At 41.8% G+C, this 21,924-nt stretch overlaps 2 protein-coding genes across 5 annotated transcripts; one reads left to right on the forward strand and one right to left on the reverse strand.

The window, feature by feature from the left end:
- Nucleotides 1-396: 396 nt before the first annotated feature.
- Nucleotides 397-10,502, forward strand: LOC146663200 (chondroadherin-like protein). The gene is made up of 11 exons (XM_085415836.1): nt 397-565; nt 2,098-2,265; nt 2,671-2,865; nt 2,991-3,146; nt 3,263-3,408; nt 4,961-5,242; nt 5,345-5,555; nt 7,671-7,944; nt 8,020-8,432; nt 8,516-8,682; nt 8,915-10,502. Exons 2-11 carry the CDS (start codon nt 2,098-2,100, stop codon nt 9,222-9,224), a joined length of 2,322 nt encoding a protein of 773 aa, XP_085271962.1. The 5' UTR covers nt 397-565; the 3' UTR covers nt 9,225-10,502.
- A 135-nt stretch (nt 10,503-10,637) lies between these two features.
- Nucleotides 10,638-21,531, reverse strand: l3mbtl2 (L3MBTL histone methyl-lysine binding protein 2). 4 transcript variants are annotated; one of them, XM_085415832.1, is made up of 18 exons: nt 21,397-21,531; nt 20,054-20,477; nt 19,920-19,971; nt 19,651-19,784; nt 17,554-17,629; nt 17,247-17,326; nt 16,817-16,934; nt 15,597-15,731; nt 14,413-14,501; nt 14,030-14,276; nt 13,565-13,632; nt 13,169-13,273; nt 12,469-12,616; nt 12,288-12,370; nt 11,929-12,163; nt 11,336-11,401; nt 11,109-11,243; nt 10,638-11,017 (listed from the first exon to the last, which is right to left on the reverse strand). In XM_085415832.1, the coding sequence occupies exons 2-18, from the start codon at nt 20,405-20,407 to the stop codon at nt 10,722-10,724; spliced, it is 2,421 nt and encodes an 806-aa protein (XP_085271958.1). In that variant the 5' UTR covers nt 20,408-20,477; nt 21,397-21,531; the 3' UTR covers nt 10,638-10,721. The 4 variants fall into 4 exon arrangements, with proteins under 4 accessions (XP_085271958.1, XP_085271957.1, XP_085271959.1 ...); XM_085415831.1 differs by having other exon boundaries at nt 19,866-19,971; XM_085415833.1 differs by lacking the exon at nt 11,336-11,401 and having other exon boundaries at nt 19,866-19,971.
- Between the last annotated feature and the right edge of the window lie 393 nt (nt 21,532-21,924).

A 21,924-nucleotide genomic window follows, 5' to 3' on the forward strand; every position in this document is an offset into this window, starting at 1 on the left:
AATAATTCCCAGCCTCATGTGACCAGTGTTTTTATGCTGTTCCTGAACAACAAAGTCAGCAATGCCATTCACCGATCCTCAAAGACCTCTGGGACATTATGGATCACTGCACCTGACACCAAATTACACAAACTGGTTCATTGATCATCTGATCTAGGTCTGGTTCATCTGAGATCTCACAGATCCATTGTAACCAAAGCAGGAGAAAGGGATTCATAATCATTTATGGCTTCTGATTTTAACTGTGTTACACTGTGATCAGAGTTCTTACATATTTTAATTTTTTTAATGTCACTTTCATTTTTAGTGGTGCATATGAAAGTTAGACTTTAGGCTCTGAGGTGACTGATTCTCCTCACTTTGGGCTGAACTAGTCCTTTAATAAACTCTGAGGCGCAGTGAGCAGACTGCAGCAGTGGGGTTGGAGGTGGAGGTAGCCAAGGAGCAGACGTGAAAGAAGGGGATAGACGGAGTTTGTTTTGGATGGGGCGACAAGCAGGGGAAGAGCGGCGGAGTTCGTGACTGAGGGACCAGTAGCGCTCTGCAGCTGGACGGAACCGCCACGGTGAGTTTGTGCGTAAAGGGGTTTCTTATCATTGAATGTCCGGATTTAAAAGTATTACACACATTCAAACGATTGTAATGGTGTCCGGGCAACACTTAAACAGGCCGGAACGGTTGATACCCGATGCTCAGGTATTTAGTCCTGCATTTTGTTTTGCGTCAAAAAGGAAAGCATCGTCTTTTAATAACGAACTTTAGTATTTTTTTGTAATAAGCACTTAACTTGAACAAATGTAACCTGATATCTACACAAATCATATTCAGATTTTTTGTAATGATCGTAGTTTAGGCTAAATCAGTGTCTCGGGGCTGTACAGTGCCTGCTATGTCGCACTGCCCGGTGGACAGGCGTGTATTTTCAGGGGAAACGCATTTTGGCACAGCCGCGGCAGAGAAAGACACTGCGCCTTTGTGCACGGCCGGTGCGGCTGCTCCTTCGCGGTTTGGACCTGTTGATCCCGGGGGAACGAAGACAAACAGCCTGAACTGAGGAAATTCCTTCCTCTCTAGTTTCTGGGCCTCTTTCTGTTCAGGTGGCTGCTCGAAAAAAATATGGCGTGAATAAATATGAAACTAGCAGTTTAATTCTTTTTAAACGTGTGGTACAGCTTCGTTTCCCTGCTGCTTGAGATGACACCAAGTATTTTCAACCTTTTATACCAATCTTATCATTGACTTCAAGTGCACATAGCAAATAAGTTCATGAATATGCCGTTTGTGTTGTGCGATCAATGGTTTCTTTGAGGTCACAGTTTTAACAGAAAAAATTAGCCATAGCATACTGCACGTGTCCACATTTCCAGAGTCCAAACTGTAGAGTGTGGAGCTCTGAAGCTTTTCATGTCCGTTCCTGTGGATCAGCACTGTTGATCCAACATGGGAATGTGGTTTTAAGGCATTCCAGTGAAGACTACGGCAGACCAATCTGACCAAATGGCATTAATCCCCAAAAGTGCAGAAGGATTTTTTTAAACTACCTTCAGCTTTGGAAAGGGAAAAATAACTGAATGACACACAGCTTTTTCTTACGGTGTCCGAATTCAGTGATAATAAAAAAATTTTAAAACTTCCTCTGAGAACGACATTCCTTATGATTCTAACCAAGGACAGTTTCCAACCTTTTTGCAGGTTAAAAGACTTATTCTTGGTTTAATGAGAATCTATTACAATGACATCTCTTGCATCAATAACACGTTGATGCAAATCTGTCAATAAAAATGTGTTTAAAGTAGCAAGTGTAAAAAACAAAACAAAATACCTCTAAAAGAAGTTGCCCCTGTAACTGATATATTACTACATTAATACATTTTTTTATCCAAATGCATATAAATTAATGTTGAAGCTGCCAACATGAACAGAAAACTGGAAAGCTGTATGCATGAATAAATTTTCTATTACGGTACATCGCCGCTAAAAATAAAAAAAACGAATCAGCGGTAATTTGTTGGCGTACGTGCACCTTAAACATTTAGCATTGCAGTTTGACATGTTATGTGGCCAAACTAAAAGAGTGAATCAGGGTTTTCCCTACAGATGGACCTTCCCGTTACCTTTTGGATTCTGCTGATCAGCTCGCTGGTCCTCTGCGTCCCTGCAGTCCAAGCAGCAAAATGCCCACAGGAGTGTTTCTGCGACCAAATCCAACTCACTGTGACCTGTGTCAACAAGAACCTGACCCAGGTTCCTCCTGCTGTTGATGAGGTATCTATAAACATATACACTTACTGGTCAGTTTGTTAGGTACACCTTGCTAGCACCAGGTCGTATCCGCTCAGATTCAACAAGGTCCTAAAACATTCCTCACAGATTTTGGTTCATATTAGGATGATAGCATCACACAGCTGCTGCACATTTGTCTGCTGCACATCTAAGAAGTCTAGATGGAAATGATTAGCAACAATACTCAGGTAAGCTGTGGTGTTTAAACAATCCACAAAAATGGGGCTGTTTAAACAATTCTCTGTTGAACAGGTGTTTATTTCCAGGGAAATACAAATTTTAATACCCCTGTTAAAGAATGATAAGGCTTCGGCTAAACTTCCAAAGCTGTGGTACCTTTTAAATACTTATTATTATCCTCTAATATATAATCTATTTTCCTCATAGATAACAGTGAAACTGGACCTTCGAGGTAATGACATACAGGAACTCCCCACTGGGGCTTTCATGCACACCCCCTACCTGACTCACCTGTCGCTGCAGCGCTGTAACATCCACAAGGTGAAGGAGGGGGCGTTCCGTGGCCTCGGTCGCCTGGTCTTCCTCAACCTTGCCAACAACAACATTGAGATCCTCTACCAGGTATTCTTAGACTTAAACCACATATATCCCATGATCATTTTCAGTGGTTTTTAAAAACTAAAATTAACTTCAAGAAGTCTACCCAACAATTCTCAGTGCAGTCCTTTGTTTTTTTATGATTCTAGGAGTCATTTGACGGTCTGTCCTCACTAAAGCAGCTTATTATTGACCGTAATCGTGTGGAAGAGATCCAGCCTGGAGCGTTCTCTCAGCTGGGCTCCCTCAACCTGCTCTCCCTCTCACACAATCAGCTGGTTTACATCCCTAATATGGCATTCCAGGTACTCACACTAAACCGTGTGTACAAAATACTTCGAAATGGAAAATTTCAAATATTTTACAGAGATGCACGTCTTGTTGGAGCCTTAAATAAAATGCCAGCTTCCTTTGCTTTCAGGGCCTGCAGAATATCAAGTGGCTTCGTCTTAGTTACAACTTTCTAAACTACCTGGATACTGAAGCCTTTGCCGGACTGTTCACACTAACTCGTCTCAGCCTGGATCACAACGAGTTACAGTTTTTCCCCACTGAGACCATGACCAGGTGAAGTGAGAGGCACCATCGCTCAGCATTGGAGCTAAACAGGAATCTCACACTGGATGTAAATCTAGAGAAAAACTAAAATCCAATGTGACAATTATGACATCATAATTAACAGCAAAGTACAGGCCCGCTGGTTGCTTTACACGTACTAGAGAAAAAGCTTAAGAAAGCTTCTTCTGGCATTCTCGACTTCTGAAGCTGAAAAAATGTCACATCTCTTTCTTTTTTAATCATTGATTACGAATAATTAAAAGAGTCCAATTTGTATCACTTAAAAAAATAGAGATTAGAATTGGCAAGGTCTCCAAAGACTCCACCCCACACTTTGAAAACCACTGTCAAAGACTGTACATTAAAGATGGACATAGCCACTGTGAATCACAGTGGGCTTCAACATTTGATATTTTAGGCATTGCAACGTAGGTTTGTTTCTACTGGATGTGATGATCAATAGGTTGAACTGACTGAAAAACGTAGGACACCGCATGAGTTGTCAGTCACAAGGTGGCCACACCCTAAAGCAATGGATCCCATTCTTTATCCAATGTTCCCCGATAGTCTTGTCAGAGTCAAAAAAGCGCTTTCCTTCACTCTTCAACAGATTCTGTGTTCGTGAGTTCTAATGAACTCCCATTCCTTGATTTGTGTTAGCTAACTGTTTCAGTTGTACATAACAATTAACTTACTTCTTTTAAAATGGTAAGCTAATAGTTATGCACCGCCTTGAGCGGACATTCTTGGACCCGCCTCCAAATTGTAACTTTTAGGGCCTTTTTGGGAAACGTTCCCTGAAGGTTACTGTTTGTTAGGTTTAAGCTTTGGATCAATAAAGTAGTCAATTCCTTTGCTTTAGATAACAAGTTCAACTGATTACCTGTTATGTTTTTGCTGTTCTGTTAATGACATCATGTTTACAGAACGTTAAGCTGCTTATCCATACCAGTAGCCATTAATTTATCAGTTACTTTTACTAAGTTATTTTAATTTGTTTGTTTTGTTTTGTTTCTTTAACTGTTTGACCATTATGTATAAATTAATATTATCTTCTGCAGTGCAGACCGTTGACTCATTAGGAAAGCGTTTTTAGGGAGAGATATGTAGAGTCTCCCCCTGCTGGCCATTACAAAGGATGCAGATTTAAGGTTAGGCCTCAAAGGTGAAGCCTAGTGGGTTCACTCTTCAGTATAACAGCGTCTATCCATCATTTATGTGCTATCTATTAACATTTACAAGTTAAGCTGGTTGATATTGCAATTTAAGTTTTTTTTTAATTAGGCTCTCCTATTTCTAGATAGAGAAGAAAATAGAAAATCCCTAGGTTTTAAATAAAGTGATGAGTTGTGTGATATTAATCAGTAGAAAGAACAAAAGGGATTCCATGTTTTGTCAAATCCCTCTCTCACAGACAGTATAGTCCCTTGTCTGACCAAACTTCAACACAATGGACAGAAAGTCATTTGTTAAACTCAGACACCTGATGTCTGTGTTGACAAAGAGTAATAAGAGTAATAATCATTGTTCTTATTCCTGCCTTGTTCTTTTCTGCATCCAGGCTGCCTGAGGTGACTCGTCTCGATCTCAGCTACAACCCCATGACGTACCTGGGGGAGGAGGCTGTGTCCATGCCCAAGCTGACCCACCTCTTCCTGGACCACATGTCCCTGCAGGACCTGGTGAACACAGCTGTTTCAAAATCCCCCAACCTCATCCACCTGGACATCAGCAATAACCAGCTGCGTGTCATCCAGCCCTTCGCCGAAGGCTCGCCAAAGCTGTCCCGTCTAAACCTGGCCGGAAATCCAATCCTCTGCAACTGTTACCTGCGTCCACTCAGGTACGGCGGGTTTTTGTTGCTCTTGTCCTGACAGCTTCAGGAAACCTCAGGGAAGTGATCAGCACTTTGTTCTTCTTTTCTTTTTTCCCCCCTATTCTGCAGAGAGTGGGCTATCTATAACAAAGTGAAGCTGATGGGAACTTGTGGAGGGCCATCCCATCTTTCAGGTGACAGCCTGGATGCTGTCCACCCTTCTGAGCTGAGATGCCAGAGTCAGGAAGACATCATAAAAGAGGAAGAAGCAGCCAGGATCATGCCACGACCCACTGAAGAACCGAACAAGGTCAAGTGTCCTGCCAACTGTGTCTGTGAGGTGAGTGTCACTACTTTTTTGTATATTTATATTTCATTTAATGCCTACCATATTTTCCAAGCTGACTTTAACCTCTTTACCTGCATTTGCCAATGATAGTAGGATGTAGTTGAACACATTGAGAAATATGCTGGATTCTTGCTTAGGTTAGAAAATCAATGCCACCTTTAAGTCTGTAAAACTAGCGTTTGATTTGCCTTTTTCCCCCATGTTTGTGTTTTTAATCTACCAGTTAACAGCCCTCAAGTTCATTGATTGAAAAAGGGCTTTTTGCAGGAGGTCTCCTCTCTCCATGAACTCACTCTGCAGGTGGGGGAGATATACAGTGCAAAAGTATTCGGCCTCCTTGAACTTTTCCACATTTTGTCACATTACAGCCACAAACATGAATCAGTTTTATTGGAATTCCACGTGAAAGACCAACACAAAGTGGTGAACACGTGAGAAGTGGAACGAAAATCATACATGATTCCAAACATTTTTTACAAATAAATAACTGAAAAGTGGGGTGTGCGTAATTATTCAGCCCCCTGAGTCAATACTTTGTAGAACCACCTTTTGCTGCAATTACAGCTGCCAGTCTTTTAGGGTATGTCTCTACCAGCTTTGCACATCTAGAGACTGAAATTCTTGCCCATTCTTCTTTGCAAAACAGCTCCAGCTCAGTCAGATTAGATGGACAGTGTTTGTGAACAGCAGTTTTCAGATCTTTTTATGTTTAGGGTTGTTGTCCTGCTGGAAGGTGAACCTCCGCCCCAGTCTCAAGTCTTTTGCAGAATCCAAGAGGTTTTCTTCCAAGATTGCCCTGTATTTGGCTCCATCCATCTTCCCATCAACTCTGACCAGCTTCCCTGTCCCTGCTGAAGAGAAGCACCCCCAGAGCATGATGCTGCCACCACCATATTTGACAGTGGGGATGGTGTGTTCAGAGTGATGTGCAGTGTTAGTTTTCTGCCACACATAGCGTTTTGCATTTTGGCCAAAAAGTTCCATTTTGGTCTCATCTGACCAGAGCACCTTCTTCCACATGTTTGCTGTGTCCCCCACATGGCTTGTGGCAAACTGCAAACGGGACTTCTTCTGGTTTTCTGTTAACAATGGCTTTCTTCTTGCCACTCTTCCATAAAGACCAACTTTGTGCAGTGCACCACTAATAGTTGTCCTATGGACAGATTCCCCCACCTGAGCTGTAGATCTCTGCAGCTCGTCCAGAGTCACCATGGGCCTCTTGGCTGCATTTCAGATCAGCGCTCTCCTTGTTCGGCCTGTGAGTTTAGGTGGACGGCCTTGTCTTTGTAGGTTTACAGTTGTGCCATACTCCTTCCATTTCTGAATGATCGCTTGAACAGTGCTCCGTGGGATGTTCAAGGCTTGGGAAATCTTTTTGTAGCCTAAGCCTGCTTTAAATTTCTCACTAACTTTATCCCTGACCTGTCTGGTGTGTTCTTTGTCCTTCACGGGTGCTCACACACACAAACTACACCCTTTTTGGCTCCTACCTCAAATCACACTGTGCACGGTCGATCTTATGTGCTGCACAATAATATTCAATATTTAGTATTTACTGTTATTTACTGTTAGTTTATCGCGATGATGTTGTTTATTATATTGCTCTCTTTTTTTTTTGCGTGTTTTCTCTTTTTTCTTTCTCAACAGGTGATCCAGGTGATTGAAATATGTATTTTTTTGTCTGTTTGTTTTGTTGGTTTTTGTTTTTTGCCCTTTATCACCGTTCCTCTTCCCCTACCTCTCTTTCTTTCTCCCTTTTCTTTCCCCCAATCATGTTTGCTTCGTGTGTAGCAAGTGAAAATAAAATAAAATTTTACTTTGGCTATTAATTTAAGCTAAGATGGTTCTTTGCTGGCTGAAGCTTCAAATTTAACACACATCAGAATGAATCGGTCCTTCTAACTCTTAAGAGTTTCGTATTTGATCAGGAGTAAAGAAACAACACTTTTAAAATCCAAGTTACTGTTCTGATTGTAGTTAATCTTTTTATATTAATTTAAGAAGCTGGACAGTTTCATACAAACACACTTTCATAGCGTCAGGAGAGGGACGTGCAAGGTTGAAGTGCTGGTGAGCTCTAAATTTCCTTTACCTACCTGTCTACAGGCAGAGACACACCACTCTTCATGTGAGAACCGTGGTCACACTAAAGTGCCTCGCGGTTTCTCTGCCAGCACACGTCTCCTGGACCTGCGTGGCAACAACTTCCACTACATTCCCAGCAACAGCTTCCCCGGTGTCACCCAGGTTGTGTCCTTGCACCTGCAGCGCTGCAAAATTGTGGATGTAGAGGGAGGGGCTTTCAATGGGATGAAGGGACTGATATACCTGTACCTGTCTGAGAATGAGCTTACCTCCCTGAGCCCAGATGCCTTCAAAGGTCTTTCACTGGCAACGCTACATTTAGAGTAGATGGTCAGACAAGATCCAAACTCACTTGCTTTTTTTCTTTAAGGTCTCCCTAAGCTGACTTACCTCCATTTGGAAAAGAACCGCTTTACCAGTTTCCCCAAAGGTGTCTTCAAACTGGTGCCCAGTCTGCTTGCACTTCATCTGGAGAACAACTCCATCACTAAGCTGGAGCCAGGTATCATGACGGGGGCTGAGGGTTTGAGAGCTCTCTATCTCACCGGGAATGCCATTGTGCATGTGTCGCCCAGGGCTCTTTACCAGGCAAATGACTTGGACATGCTTCACCTGGGAGGGAATAAGCTCAAGGAGGTGCCCACTGAGGCACTGAGCAAGGCTGGGAATCTCCGAGACCTCAGGCTGTCCAGAAATTCAATTCGTTGGATCGGATCGAATGCTTTCAAACCTCTGGGGAGGTCACTTAAAGAGCTGTACCTCAATAACATGGGACTGGAGAAGGTGAGCGGGCTTTGTGCACTCTACAAACGTTTTCATATGTAATGTAGATTTTTTTCAAACCGATGTGATTGCTTTTGCTGCAGATGTCGCAGAGCGCCCTGGCAGGACTTGGTCCTGGGTTGAGGAGTCTTTTCTTGGAGGGCAACCAGCTGGAGGAGGTCCCTGACTTCCACCCACTCACCGCTTTGGAGGTCATCAATCTCGCTGACAATCCTCTAATGTGTGACTGCCCCCTACTGCCACTGCGCATGTAAGACAGCTGCAAGTCAATAATGTAGTTAAATAGGACTGGGGTTTGGACGGTGAGAGATTCTAGTATGCGAAAATGTGTGAATGTTGGTCATTATGGGAACAAAACCATTTCCAAAGACGCATCTTTGTCTGTTAAGATTAGCTTTAAGGTTCACATATTATACCGTTTGGCTCAATAACATTAAATAACTAACAATAGTAACTAATTTGGATCTTTTCTTTTTATCTAGGTGGATTGAGAAAGTTAACCTGAAGGTGCGAGCCACCTGTGCCAATCCACCTGAATTGCGGGGTCGGAGGGTCAAGGATGTCCACGGGTTCAAAGCCTGTCCTGGTGGAGAGAGTCTTCCCTCTGCACCTGCTGTCACCTCAAAGCCAGCAAAGGCCCCCAAGGCAACCAAACCCAAACCGATGCACCTCAGCGGCCATCGGCAGGTCAAGATGCTCAAGGTCAAATCCAAAATTCGAGGGAGTCCAAACACAAAACAGGGTGCAGCAAAGAAAGCTGCTGAAAGCACAAAGAGACGCAGCATGCCCTGAAACTCCCGCCTTTCGGCGTTGCATCCATTCTGGCGTTCTGTGCTGATGTTTTAAAGTCAGGGCTTCAATGCAAACATCAGCACAGCGCAGAACCAAAGTTTTGAGGTTAAACACTGAACTGAACGGTCCCAGCTGCACTAATCATTCTTGCTGTCTTAGCACAATGTTGAACAACAGTATAAATTCTTTGTACGGTTGGATTAGTAAGCTATATCATGTTGGGCTTTAGCTTTTATCACCTTAAAAGTGCTACAGTCAGGTATTTGCACAGTACTAGTAGTTTTGCCACAGTACATTTTCAATCAAGCAATTAAGATTTAAACTTTGATTTAAGGAGTTTATGTTAAAATTGTAAAAATTAACTGGACAAACTAACATCATTTTTAATATAAGGATTGTTTTTAGTACTTGGATGAATATATGTAGCATTTGGCTGATTCTGAACAGAGTATGGGCCTGTATACTCCACATATCATTCTCCTACTTCTGTCAGTGGTCACGTCATCAATAAACACAAGCGACCGCTGCCTGGTTTCCACTGGCAGCCACGTTCATGCCCATACCATCACACTGCCTCCACCATGTTTGACACAGGATGTATTCTTCAGATCATGAGCTATTTCTCTAATTCTCCATACTCTTCCCTTCCTATCATTCTGGTACAAGTTAATCTGTCATATTATGCATATGCACTCTTCTCCAGCAGTCTAATCCAGGGGTGTCAAACTCCAGGCCTTGAAAGCCGGTGTCCTGCAGGTTTTAGATGTATCCTTGATCCAAGACAGCTGATTCAAATGGCTAAATTACCTCCTCAATGTGTCTTGAAGTTCTCCAGAGGCCTGGTCATGAACTAATTATTTGATTCAGGTGTGTTGACCCAGGGTGAGGTCTAAAACCTGCAGGACATCGGCCCTCGAGTTCCCCACCCCTGGTCTAATCTGTTCTTGCTTTTGACAAATTATTTGGACAGCATTTTGTATTTTTATTCGTGAGGATATCTGTTGATGGTAGGATTCTTGGCTAGGTTAGATGTTATGAAGTAGTTTTTCCTAACCAGTGAAAGAATTCTCCAATTCTCCTTCAGGTATCTTTTGGTGTTGCTGAGGTGGCCAGTAAAGACATTGTTTTTAGGAATGTACCCGATTGTTGTTTTGGCCTTTTATATTTAATAGTACATGTATGATGGAAAATAAGAAAAAAAAAAGAATAAAGCATTGCTTTACCGAGCCTGCAGTTGAGGGTAGTTAACCTTCACTGTAGGCTCACAACATACTCAAAGTTGAAAATCAAATCACATTTAGATAATATATTTTTAAAAATACTGCAATTGACTGTATATTTACAAAAGGATCTATCTGGATATAAAACATTAAAAAAAAACTTCATTACAACCCAGGAAAACTTTCAGAGTCAAAATCTTTTTGATAAAGTCTTTTTATTTATTTGTTTAATTCTTTTTTCATTGGAGTGATTCAGCTATATTGGTTCTTTTATTCTCTATGATTCATCCATGGTACTGTCGTCTTCTTGGCTCAACTCCTCTTTGTCCATTCTTTCATTTTCACTCTGATCAGTGTTGCTATCACCGGTACACCGGTCTTCAAGTGATGCATCGTCTTCGGCCACGTCTTTAGTTTTACTTTGCTCCGTCTTCTCCTGTTCTACATTATCCAAGCTGCTTTGCCCTCCCTCTTCTTGTTTGATTATGCACACAGAGTCTTGCTGAAAGTTGTCCGGTGGCCTAATGGGGGTCTCCGTTTCCATTTCCTCCACTTTCACCTTCACTGCAACGACTATTAAGACAAGTAAGTCAGCAAAGTTACCAAAATGGGCAACTAGCATGCAAATGAGGAAAAAGTGACTCATTTGAGAATTGTCTCTTACTCTCCTGCTCCTCTGGCTCAGTCTTGGGCTGGATGAGTGGCACTTTTGGAGGAGTGCTTTGAGGACTTTCGGTGTGTTGATCAGCACCGTCTTGAGCTTGGTCCTGTGAAAGCCTCTTTTTTGTGTGCTTCTTTTCTACAAAAAGCAAAGAAAAGGAGATCATTCTCATGTGTCAAGTAAGACATTACCGATACAAGACTACATATACTTTTCTGAATAAAACCTACTCTTTCTCCCGAAAGAAAAGCGCCGGCATTTCTTGTTCCGCACCAGCTGCTTTTCAATTAAGTCAGCTAGAAAACAGAATGAAACACCAGTCACTTTGTTTCACACTCAGAAACATCTATGCATCACTCATCAACCAGTCACTTCTGTCTGTGACAGTTTAAGGCTGGAGCTTAGTGAGTGTAGTGAACTGTTGCTGTATTTATAATCAAAATTGAAGTCTAAATGCGGTTAAAGAGCGCCTTTTACGCTAATTTCCAGATTTTCAGACTATTGTTGTGGTACACCACTAGAGGAGTTAGCGTTATTCATAGCCCAAAATAGCTTTGGCGCAGATGTGTCGAGGATATGTGCTTTCTGTGTGACATCACACAGATCCAAGATGAGAAAAAAACTGAAATGCAGCATTTAGAGGCGTCTCAAGCCAAGCTTTTGGCTCATGGGGATTACCTCATCATACTCTGACCTTATCTATTGAAACCTTGGCCATTAATCCCCTTTAATCAGAACGCCTCGGTACTCCTGCATTAACCCACATCACTTCAGTGCTCTACATGTTGATTCAAAACACAGTGTTACAGTCCGCTGTATTTACCGACTCCAGGAGGTGACTGGAGCTGGTAGCCCATGAGCTCACACCAGCCAACTGGGTAGATGTCTGGAGACTGGTGGTCAACCCACTGGTCAAACTCATCCTCCCAGCCGTCAAAGTGGATGAGGAGAAGGCGGCCGACACAGCGCTTCACGGTGGCGACGCACAGGAGCCGTGGCTCCATCAGGTCCACGGCCTCCAGCTTCATGTTGGGGGAGAAGCCGTGACCTGGGTAGTCCTGAAAGAAGTGTCATATTTATTAGTGTTTTTACATCAATAGATACATTTGAAAAGAAGCCATCCTGTCCTATTAATTCAACTTATAAAACATGTGATGGCAAGGTCATCCTACAACATCTTACAGCATTGAACAGTCTCACGGGCGCAGCTTTTGCTTTGGTCTCCTCCAGGTACTTTTCCCAGGTGAAGGTCTGAGCATCGTAACCTGCCAGGAAATGCATAAAGCGACAGGAAATATATGGTGAAGCATTTCAGCACCAGCAGACAAGTTAACCTGCAAACTAAGAAACAGAAAAAACATACCTGGGGGTACAGTGAGAGGGATATTGTTCTTTTTACAGAAGTTAATTGGAAGAATGGCGTGAGAGGAAGCATGGTAACAAAACCAGTCTGAGCCATTGTTTGATATGGTGCCATCAATGCCCACCATCAGGTACCCATCAAACAGCACCTGGGAAAAAAAGAGGAGTAGAGTCAGAGAGAGGAAAACCAGCAGTAGAGATACGATCTCTACAATCCAGCTGTTAGGTGGAGGAACACACCAACAAGAACCTGCAGCGGGTGGAGAACTGGCTTTTGTAATGCTATGCTGAGCACAACAAGGCTTCAGCAAGAAGTACCAGCTGCAGACCAAGATGAAATCAATTCAAACAGTCCTCTATCAAGGCGCTTTCTATTTTATGGTAAAGACCCTAAAATAATACAGAGAAAACCCCAACTATCAGGAAAGAAGACACGCTGTGGAAGAAAGCAAGATTAATAATTAAATGCAAAGCGCTGTATAAACACAGTGCACGTATGAAGGAGTTAATCCACATGATGAGAGACCCACTAAAGAAGCAGCTGATTATACTGCTGAGTTTACAGAAGATACCCCTGCCATTAGCTCATTTATGAGCTGTTACAGTTACAAGGGCATCTAAATCTCTGGGAAACACCAAACCTAGGTGACAGATGATGAATCACAAACACACATAAACAAAGTCAACAACAGCTACCTCACCTTGTGTACTGTGGCCACACAGATACTTCCCAAGTTGAGCGGGTCAATGGCCTCCAGCTTCATTCCTTCTTCAAAGAAAGTTCCCTCCATGTAGGTGAACCTCAGCTGAGGACAATACATTACATTCATGTGAAACAGTGAAGAGGTAAGGCTTAAACTTGAACTGAAATGAGCATAAGCTTAGTAACGACGATGATTACTTCAGCTATTTTTGAGTTCTGACTCAAACAATCCGCAGCTTTTGGACTTTGGGGGTAAAACATGGAGAAATAAAAAATAAATACATTTAATGAATCCTATGATTTTCTAAACTACACCACAATCAAGTGCAGATTTACTGCTAACCTTATAGTACACTCGACTATGACTTACGTCAGTGTTCATATACTTCCTTACCTTTTTAAAGAGCATGAACGTACTGTCAGAATTGCCCCTCAGACCACTGGAAGACTCCAGATTGTTTGCTATAAAAATAAGAAGGTTTCATATTTTAATCTACAACAAATCTAAGAGGAAAAAGCAAAGTAATCTTCTATCACCAGCACAGTACATGTTACATTTCAGAAAACAGAAATCTTTAAAATCATGTATTTAGTTCAACATCTGTGCAGTTTCATGTCATAAAAACTTTCACTGTGATTACAAATAAAATGATCCACACTGCTAGTGTTACGCTGAGGTCCAGTATCCTTTTCTAAAGTCCGAGTGTGTCTCCAAATATTTCTTTCCCCTTAAAGTTGATTAATCCTGTTTTTACTGCTGACTGCTTGGTTTCCTACATCAAAGTTAATTTCCTTTTGCAAGTTTTTGTTCTGTACCACACATCTTCAGCTCCAGTGGAGAACCCGTTTTCATACTTACCAGGCGCTTTGATGTCATGACCCACTTTTTTGGACCAGCCTATCGGATGCAGGAGGGGACTCCATATGTGACACCAGAAGTCTGAGATGATGTTCTCAGGGGTGTCACTTTGGTCCGCGTACACCAGGCGTACACGGCCACCGATGTTGGAGTCCACGATGGCCACGCGTGTCCGGCTCACGTATTTGGAGTCCACCACCTCCACGCGCATGCCCGTCCTGAAAGAGTTCTTCATGCTTTCTGCAAGCTGGAACAAAGAAAAGCGGGAGGGCGGCAGAGTGACAGAAAGTTGCTGATTATGTGCTTAATTCAGTGACTTCTATTTCATTTAATCCATTACACTCTTTATGACATACAGGGCAATTCATAACATCAGGCAGTACCTTCAGGTAGAAATCAACAGGCAGAGTTTGGGCCCCCACCAACCTCTTCATCAGATACTCCTTCCAGTCTGGGATGTCCTGCTTCAGATCTACAGACACGCAAATCATCAAACAAGAAAAGTCTCTTTGTGGTTTATTCCCCTCTTATTTTTCATATTACATGTTACATAAACATTTTAGTCATAGTGTGTGGTCTCAGGGCTTCATTACACAAAGTTTCAGTGATGAAACTTGGAGAGGCATTCTCCTTTTCTGCTCCATCTCACAGGACTTATAGCTCTCTCAATTAATTTCACTTGCAGACTTTAAAAGAGTACAAATGACCTTGTGAAGTCATCACTGGGAACTTTTTCCTATGACTGTGTACACATTAAAGAATCTTTATTTTTGTTATTTTATTGCTATTTTACTGTTTTTTATTGTTGTAATTTTAATATGTTTGTTAGAAACAGGTCCTTTTTGTAAATGTGACATTGGGACTACCTGTATAAATAAAAAATATAAAAGTATGACATACAAACAACACATTTAACCTGAAACCGTATAAAAGATAAGATCAATTTCTAGTTGTTAACAACAGAAAACGACACATTTGTCACTTTTTATTACTTTAGATTTTTAGGATGTTTTCTGCTGCTCTTTTACCTCTACTAAGTTTTATATCATCCTCCATTTACATTTCTCTGTCTTTTAACGTCTGTTAAGCTACAGGCAACATGTCTTTCTTCCATTTTATCTGTACTTTATATTTTATTTATCTTTTGATCTGCTAGTAGAAAAGTGCATTACAAAGACTTCTCTTCTTCTTACTGAGAAAATTGCCTTTGTATTTAATTTCCTGCCCATTTGCTGCATCAGTTATTTGTTGTCTTGATTTTGCGATATCACCTTAACTGCAAATCGAACCAGTGAAAATACTCAGACAGAAGCTCTTGTCTGTTAGAGTCATTCATATATTCTCTAATCACAGAGCTGATGATCAGCATTCATTTGTCTGGTCAACGACCACTAGTTCACATTATCACTTCAGATAACTCGCTCACCTGCTCTTATTCTTTTGAGGATTTAAAGAATAAACAAAAACACCTTCACCAAGGTCAACCAATACTGGATGAAGCAGTTGATTTAGGACCAAACAGAGCATAGGCGCCATTTTTAAAAGCAAACTGAATGTGAATCCTAACCTTGTGGGGGTACCAGCAGCTTGCTGGTCATTGCGCACCATCCGATCGGGTTGAGCTCTCCTGAAACGAGGCTGCACCAGAAATCATGGCTGCTGTCATGCTCAAAGCCCTCGTATCTCAACAGGGCTTTGTATCCTGCAGACAAGAAAGGACGAGAGTTACCTGCCAATGTTGCTACTTTACCAAAATATATTTCACTGTGTGGAAGTTAACATCCTGAACTGTTCCAGGCAAAAAATTCTAACTGCTAACCTGGATGAGTTCATGAGACAGATGAGTGAACAACCAAACAGAATCGAGCTCACGCCAAGATCAAACTAATTGGCAGTAATAACTGACCCAACTTGGCCCGTTAATGCAACTTTTACAAATAGCATATCACATTTGGATGCATCTGACGCACCAGTGTCAGATGTTTTCTGCAGACACCGGCTGTTTCATCAGAGGAGAACAGCTATGTTAGACAAATACAGATACAAACACCATTTGTTGAGGCACTTTTCACTCTGGTACAAACCATATTGATACCAATTTATTCCCGGTCTTTGGTACAAATCTGTAGACAAAACTAAACTTCAATGGTCACTGAGACTTAAAATCTGCATGAATAGATTCACTAGTCTGATCTGTTTGGCAGCTTTACCCCAACATGCCTCAACAAAGCCTGGTTCATCACGTGTTCTCTTAGCTTGCACAAAATTTCATAACATTAAGGGTTCATTTACGATCAATTCTCATTGGAGCAGAGCTCCGAACAAATGCTACAGTGATTTAAATTATAGATTCAGTCATCTGAGCAAAAAGGTAAGCTGCTATCACAGCGTTAAACCTGAAATGTGCGCTATATGACTGCAACAACATAAGCGGTTCACACATTTACTGCTGTAAAGAAGATGATGATCTCTCGGGTCAGTGCAACATTTGGTATTACAAAAATCTACCAAAAGATTTCTTTTTAAGATTTTTAAGTGCTCCAGATATCATCTCCAGTCTCATAGCACAATTTCTTCTGGTTATGAATATGCTGCACTTTATATTCAGCACCATGAGAAGTACAGCAAACCAAGTTTTAAGCTTTTCAAGAGGCATTAAGATTTGGGTCTAGCCAAGAGACAAATAAAATTCACTAATGAAAAATAAGAAACTAAATGTAACATTAATATATAAAAATGATTTGTGGTTCATTGGGCTGTTAACTGTTGGCAGAAAGATGCACACACCTGCAATCTGGATAACTGTAGCAATCCAGTAGACTTTACTGGGGAGGATGGCATTCGTGTTCAGCACCTCCACTTTCATCCCCATGGTGATGTCATCCCACTGGGCACAAAGGGGAGCCTGTAGGGGGTGAAGCCAGAAAATTCCTTATGGATCATCTGTGTGAAGCTTTTATGTACTACCATCTTATTTTCCAGCATTTTCAAGAGAAACTCAATTTTCTATTGTTTTCTTCTGCTGATGACGGCATGAAAACAGCAATATAATCCTAATAAGCCATTTGAGTTTCCCTTTATTTGATTATTAAGTCAGTTCCCTTAACTGTTAACATCGATGGTAGAACGAGGTTTCCACAAAGGTTAAGAACAATATGTCGCTATGACGATAATTTCTTAGCTGTAAGTCTTTGTAAGAACTGCAGAACAGACTCACGTGTCTGAAGCAGGAGACAGATGCAGCCAGAGACGTTTCTCTCTCCAAGTATGCGGTCCAGTCGAAAGAAGCAACAGCAGCTACGCAATGGAAGGAGACAGAAAATAATTCTCTTTAAGCCACCTTTTTCTGACTGGCTGCCCCTCGTAAACAGAAGGTGGTCGCCAATATTGCATCTTGTGTCGGTTCATTGGCACCAAATTGGAAATCACATGAAATGTGCCGATTGCAGCAGGTTAAACAGGTTGTGTTAAAAAAATAAAATAAAAAATTATTTCATGCAAACAAGCGTGCTCGGTGACTTTACCATCAACTCCGGTGGCTGCTGGAGGAGCTTTGTTCACTTTATTCAGCACAGTAGCTTTTTTCGTTGGGGGCTTTCCCTAAAGAAGCAAAGAGGGGGGAAAGAAATATTTCTCAGAGCCTCTTATATCCATACAGTTGGCATAAACCGTGAGAGAGCATGGTATAAGTCACAATCAGATAAAAAAAAAACAAAAAAACCACTCTGCCTACACTATGCCTCTAATGGCACGCAGAGGTGCTGTCTGTCAGCAAAACTATGCAAAGATTAATTTCATGAGGTTTGGACAAGGATGGATCATGAATTCCAATGAATATTGAGATCACCCTTTGTAACTCAAAACTTCGTACAGGCCTTTACAGAGGATCTGCTCTCCAGGTACCCTTCTCTTCGTCAGTATGAAAGTGAAGACAAGGCTATGCAGCAGCTTTTGGTAGGTCAAACCACATTGAATGGGACATAATGGTCATTTCCAGTTCTGTATTTTTTATTCTTTGGCATCACTAGAGTGGTAATTAAAGAATTCCTTATTTATCTTATTCTAGGGCCTTTGCACATTCATTGTCTAAAAAAAACAAAACAACCTCTCTTCTTAACAACAACTGCTTTAAAGCCACTTTTCTCTGATTGGTTGCCCTTTACAAACAGAAGGTTTGAACGATATGTGGGTGTGGCATCTTCTTCTGCAGAGCCAAGAGAAGAAAAACAACGTCCGGAAACGAGGGCCTTAAGCCTGGGCTGAGAGCCCTGGCATGTGGGGTTTCAGTACAAATGTCCTGCCTCACCTGTCTCTGCAGCCATATATTCGTAGGGTGGTCTTCCTCTGAATAGTGGGCATGTGTGAACTGCGCGGGGACGGCGGTGGGCTTGAGAAGCCGGCCCCGGCGGCTCGGTAGGTTCTGCACGTCGTAGTAGTCGTCCGGCTGAAAATGCTTCTGGCACACGAAGAGTTTGCCGAGGACGTAACGGGGGGTCCTTGGGTCCATGTTCAGGGTAAAGAGCCATTGTCTCAGCTTCTCCTGGTCGCTAAGTGGAAACCGATGAAAGACGATGTTTGGCCTTTTTATGGTTAAGCAGGTCTCGACGCAACACTTGTGAACCATTTCAGTTTTTAGGAAACAGAGAGGTCTGTACCGAGTTAGGAAAGACGGACACAGGCTCACACGTCCCCGCAGAGGTATTTAAGTCCAGCGCGGTCTTCTTCTTCTTCTACTTGTTATTTTTCTGCAGCGCTCACAGGTAAACAGCCTTTTTTGCAAATACTGCCACCTTGTGTTCAATATTACTAACTATGGTGAAATAAATTTGCTGAAAAATGCCTTAAAATTACATTTAATACTTTGCAGGCATCTACTCAGGTCTGTAAAGATGTACAAGATATTTCTGAATGGTTTTTATTTCGCTTTGAGTTTTTGTTTTTCACTTTAGTTTCAGTTAGCTTCCAGAGTGCTACCGCGGTCAGCACTGGGTCTTTTGGGTCACTGTCATGCTGGCAAACCCATCTTCAGTGTTCTGTCTGAGAGAAGGAGGTTCACATCCAAGACCTTACGGTACATGCCCCCATCCATTGCTGACTCAATGCAGTGAAGTCGCCCTGTATTCCTTGCAGAAAACCAGGCCCAAAGCACAACAAATCCACTTCAGTGCTTGACTGCGGGGATGGTGTGACCATTCATTTCTTTGGAAATTCAGCAGGGGATCAGATAATCTATCTAGATAACTATAGCGCCAAAATCCCAAATAAAAAAATAAACATTTTATACTTTCAGCTTTTAAAATGAGTGAATTTTTTGCAATTGATTTCAGTAATTTTCAATAATTCATAGATTTGTGACATTGAAAGTAGCGTGCTGAAGCCGTTCATGGATTCACTACAGGATTTCAGATAATCCCACACCTGTCTGAGCTGCTGAGCAACACACTCACGAATGGAAAAACTAGTACATCTCTTTGCCCAATCCGGTGACACTGACTGTGTCAAACTCCCAAAATGGATTATTGAATAAGGCTTGGCAGCTAATTCAAACTGCCCTTCTGGTGGTCCCCAGTGTTCAAAAATACATAAATAAATACATTAGAAAAAGTCAAACTCTTTCTGACCTGCAGACGTGCTAGAATGGATGACTTCTTAGAGTTTGATGAATAAGAACGAGAGCAGGATGTACTGCAGAAGCGCTTAGTCTTTGAATAGAAGTTGTTGATATTCCCGGTTGTTCCACACATCTCACAAACCACTGTGAAAAAAAAGCAATCAAAAAAGTTTTTGTTTAATGTAAAACATTATGAACATTGTTAATAGTGCAGGTGCACCTCACCTGGTCGCTCGTTTAGCACCTTTAACCCTCCTCCTGTCAGATGTCGTTCTTTACCTCTTTCATTAGCATCCTCACGCTCTTTGGGTGCCATTTCATTGTATCCAGCCTATGAAGGAAAAAAAACAAACATCCCACCTGTAAACAGTAGGTGTAAGCCCCCCCAACAGTCCAAAATAATTGCTACTCACACTAATGGTTTGCTCTCTTGGTTCAGCTGAAATGGTCCTGTGTTGGATAGAAGGCAGGCAGCTACCGCAGCCCGCGCCATTGCAGGAAGGACAGTGCGGACGGACAAACACTGTAGGAGCAGCTCCCGGCCTCAGCTTCAGAGGCCCCGCTGCCAGTCTGGGTTCAAAGTACTCCTTGCCAAAATGCTCATTGCAAAGGTAAGAATTGGGTGTGGCAACCCACTGCATGCGGGTGCGCTGGACCTGCTTCTCCCATTTCCGAAACTCTTCAGGGTCCTTGGGGAATTTAAACAGGGTTACGCCATCTTCGGTAGTTTTTCCACATCCATAAGCCACGCAGTGGTAAGGCATCATCGGAGCTTACACCATGAGCGCCTTTCATGGATCCTTTCTTCTTCTCAGTTGTGCTGTTTTGTTCTCTGAGCTGTGCAAAGAAAAGAAATAATTGTATCTTCCAACCGGCAGTTGGCTTTCTAATTTTCACACACAACCATCTCTAGGGTTTACGAGAATGGTCCAAACAAGACGAAATATCCAGTGAGCAGCAGTTCTCTAGGTAAAAATTCTTCTCTGACCCCAGGGGTCAAAGAAAAATTCCCAGAGTGCTATAACCTGGAAATTTTGCAACCAAGGTATGCTGATCATCGCTAAGATGGCACAACCTACCTAAATATTGCTGCTGACCATTTCCACCCCACTGAACAAAGTTTACACATCCTTTGGTCACTGCTTCCAGCAGGATTACAAACCATGTCACAAAACTCAAATCACCTTAAACTGGTTTCTTGAACATGACAATGGGTTCACTGTACTCAAATGGCCTCCGTAATCACAAACCTGCAGTAACTGTGGCGCCATCATGTCAATATGGACCAAAATCTCTGATAAATGTTTCCAGCATTATGAAGAATAAAGGCACTTCTGAAGGCAAAAGAGGGTCCAACCCACTACTAGCAAGGTGTACCTAACAAAGTGGCCGGAGAGTGTGTATTGGCTCTATTTGCCTCATTATAATATTCTCTACATTGAAAAACCTACATTAAAATGACAGGAAGCTTCGCACTTTATTTTATCTGTAATGTCGACATAATGTTTAACAAACACAAGACAGTGAAACATGACAAACAGAAGTTTGTCTTGAAAAGGCGGCCCTTTCGTCATCGTTATTATTATTTCTAATATCGCCGTTAAAGCACAGTTACAGCTGACTGCTTCATAAGTTGAGTCAAAACGTAAACAATGTAACTACTGTACACCAAAGCTAAGTGATAACAATGCTAAAAGTACTTGTGTGCAGTTATGAAGCTGCACTTTGCTCGTCATGACTTCAAACGTGTACTTACAGGAGGTTAGTGACTGCTGGCACTCAGTAAAATGTCTCTTAGGTGTACAAACTGATTTTGGTATCAAATGTTAATGTATCTTCATAGCTGCCCAGTACTGTAATGTGGTCGCTCACATTTAGCGTCATCTACTTACGCGTGTGCAAGGAATTCTGGGAGTTGATGTTTTTACGACAATTGGAAAAAAGTCGCTCTCCTAGTCACAAATAAGTCATTTTACAGGCATTCAGGTGTTTGCTGGAAAAAAATAGCCTTCTGTCGGTCTATGAAAAAGAAGTTTGCGGACACCTTGCTATTCAATTATTATTAATCTTAGGCCTTTGCACAGTGTAGAAAAATAAATAAACATAACCAATAATGAGGCAAAATATACAAACAAATATTAAGTAAAATATGTTTTGTAATTTAGATTACTTAAAGCAACCGCTGCTGGGGTCAGCACTGACAACAAATGGCAGTATCTCTATGAGGCAGTCATTTTTGTTGTCTCTTAACATGCGAGATTTGTTATGCTCCCCTGCAACTCCT

The sequence above is a fragment of the Rhamphochromis longiceps genome, linkage group LG8 (assembly GCF_057381845.1).
Source record: "Rhamphochromis longiceps isolate RC_006_pf linkage group LG8, R_longiceps_female_GT1.1, whole genome shotgun sequence".
In the NCBI taxonomy this organism is placed as follows: Eukaryota; Metazoa; Chordata; class Actinopteri; order Cichliformes; family Cichlidae; genus Rhamphochromis; species Rhamphochromis longiceps.

What these genes read in the sequence shown, in the direction of transcription:
- l3mbtl2 (XM_085415831.1), bottom strand. Translation starts at nt 20,407, where the DNA reads ATGATGCCTTACCACTGCGTGGCTTATGGATGTGGAAAAACTACCGAA. An exon ending in AGCAGCCACCGGAGTTGATG is followed by an intron (nt 17,327 to 17,553) that starts GTAAAGTCACCG and finishes TCCATTGCGTAG; the next exon opens with CTGCTGTTGCTTCTTTCGAC. An exon ending in TACAGTTATCCAGATTGCAG is followed by an intron (nt 15,732 to 16,816) that starts GTGTGTGCATCT and finishes TCTTGTCTGCAG; the next exon opens with GATACAAAGCCCTGTTGAGA.
- LOC146663200 (XM_085415836.1), top strand. Translation starts at nt 2,098, where the DNA reads ATGGACCTTCCCGTTACCTTTTGGATTCTGCTGATCAGCTCGCTGGTC. An exon ending in ACATTGAGATCCTCTACCAG is followed by an intron (nt 2,866 to 2,990) that starts GTATTCTTAGAC and finishes TTATGATTCTAG; the next exon opens with GAGTCATTTGACGGTCTGTC. An exon ending in ATAACATGGGACTGGAGAAG is followed by an intron (nt 8,433 to 8,515) that starts GTGAGCGGGCTT and finishes CTTTTGCTGCAG; the next exon opens with ATGTCGCAGAGCGCCCTGGC.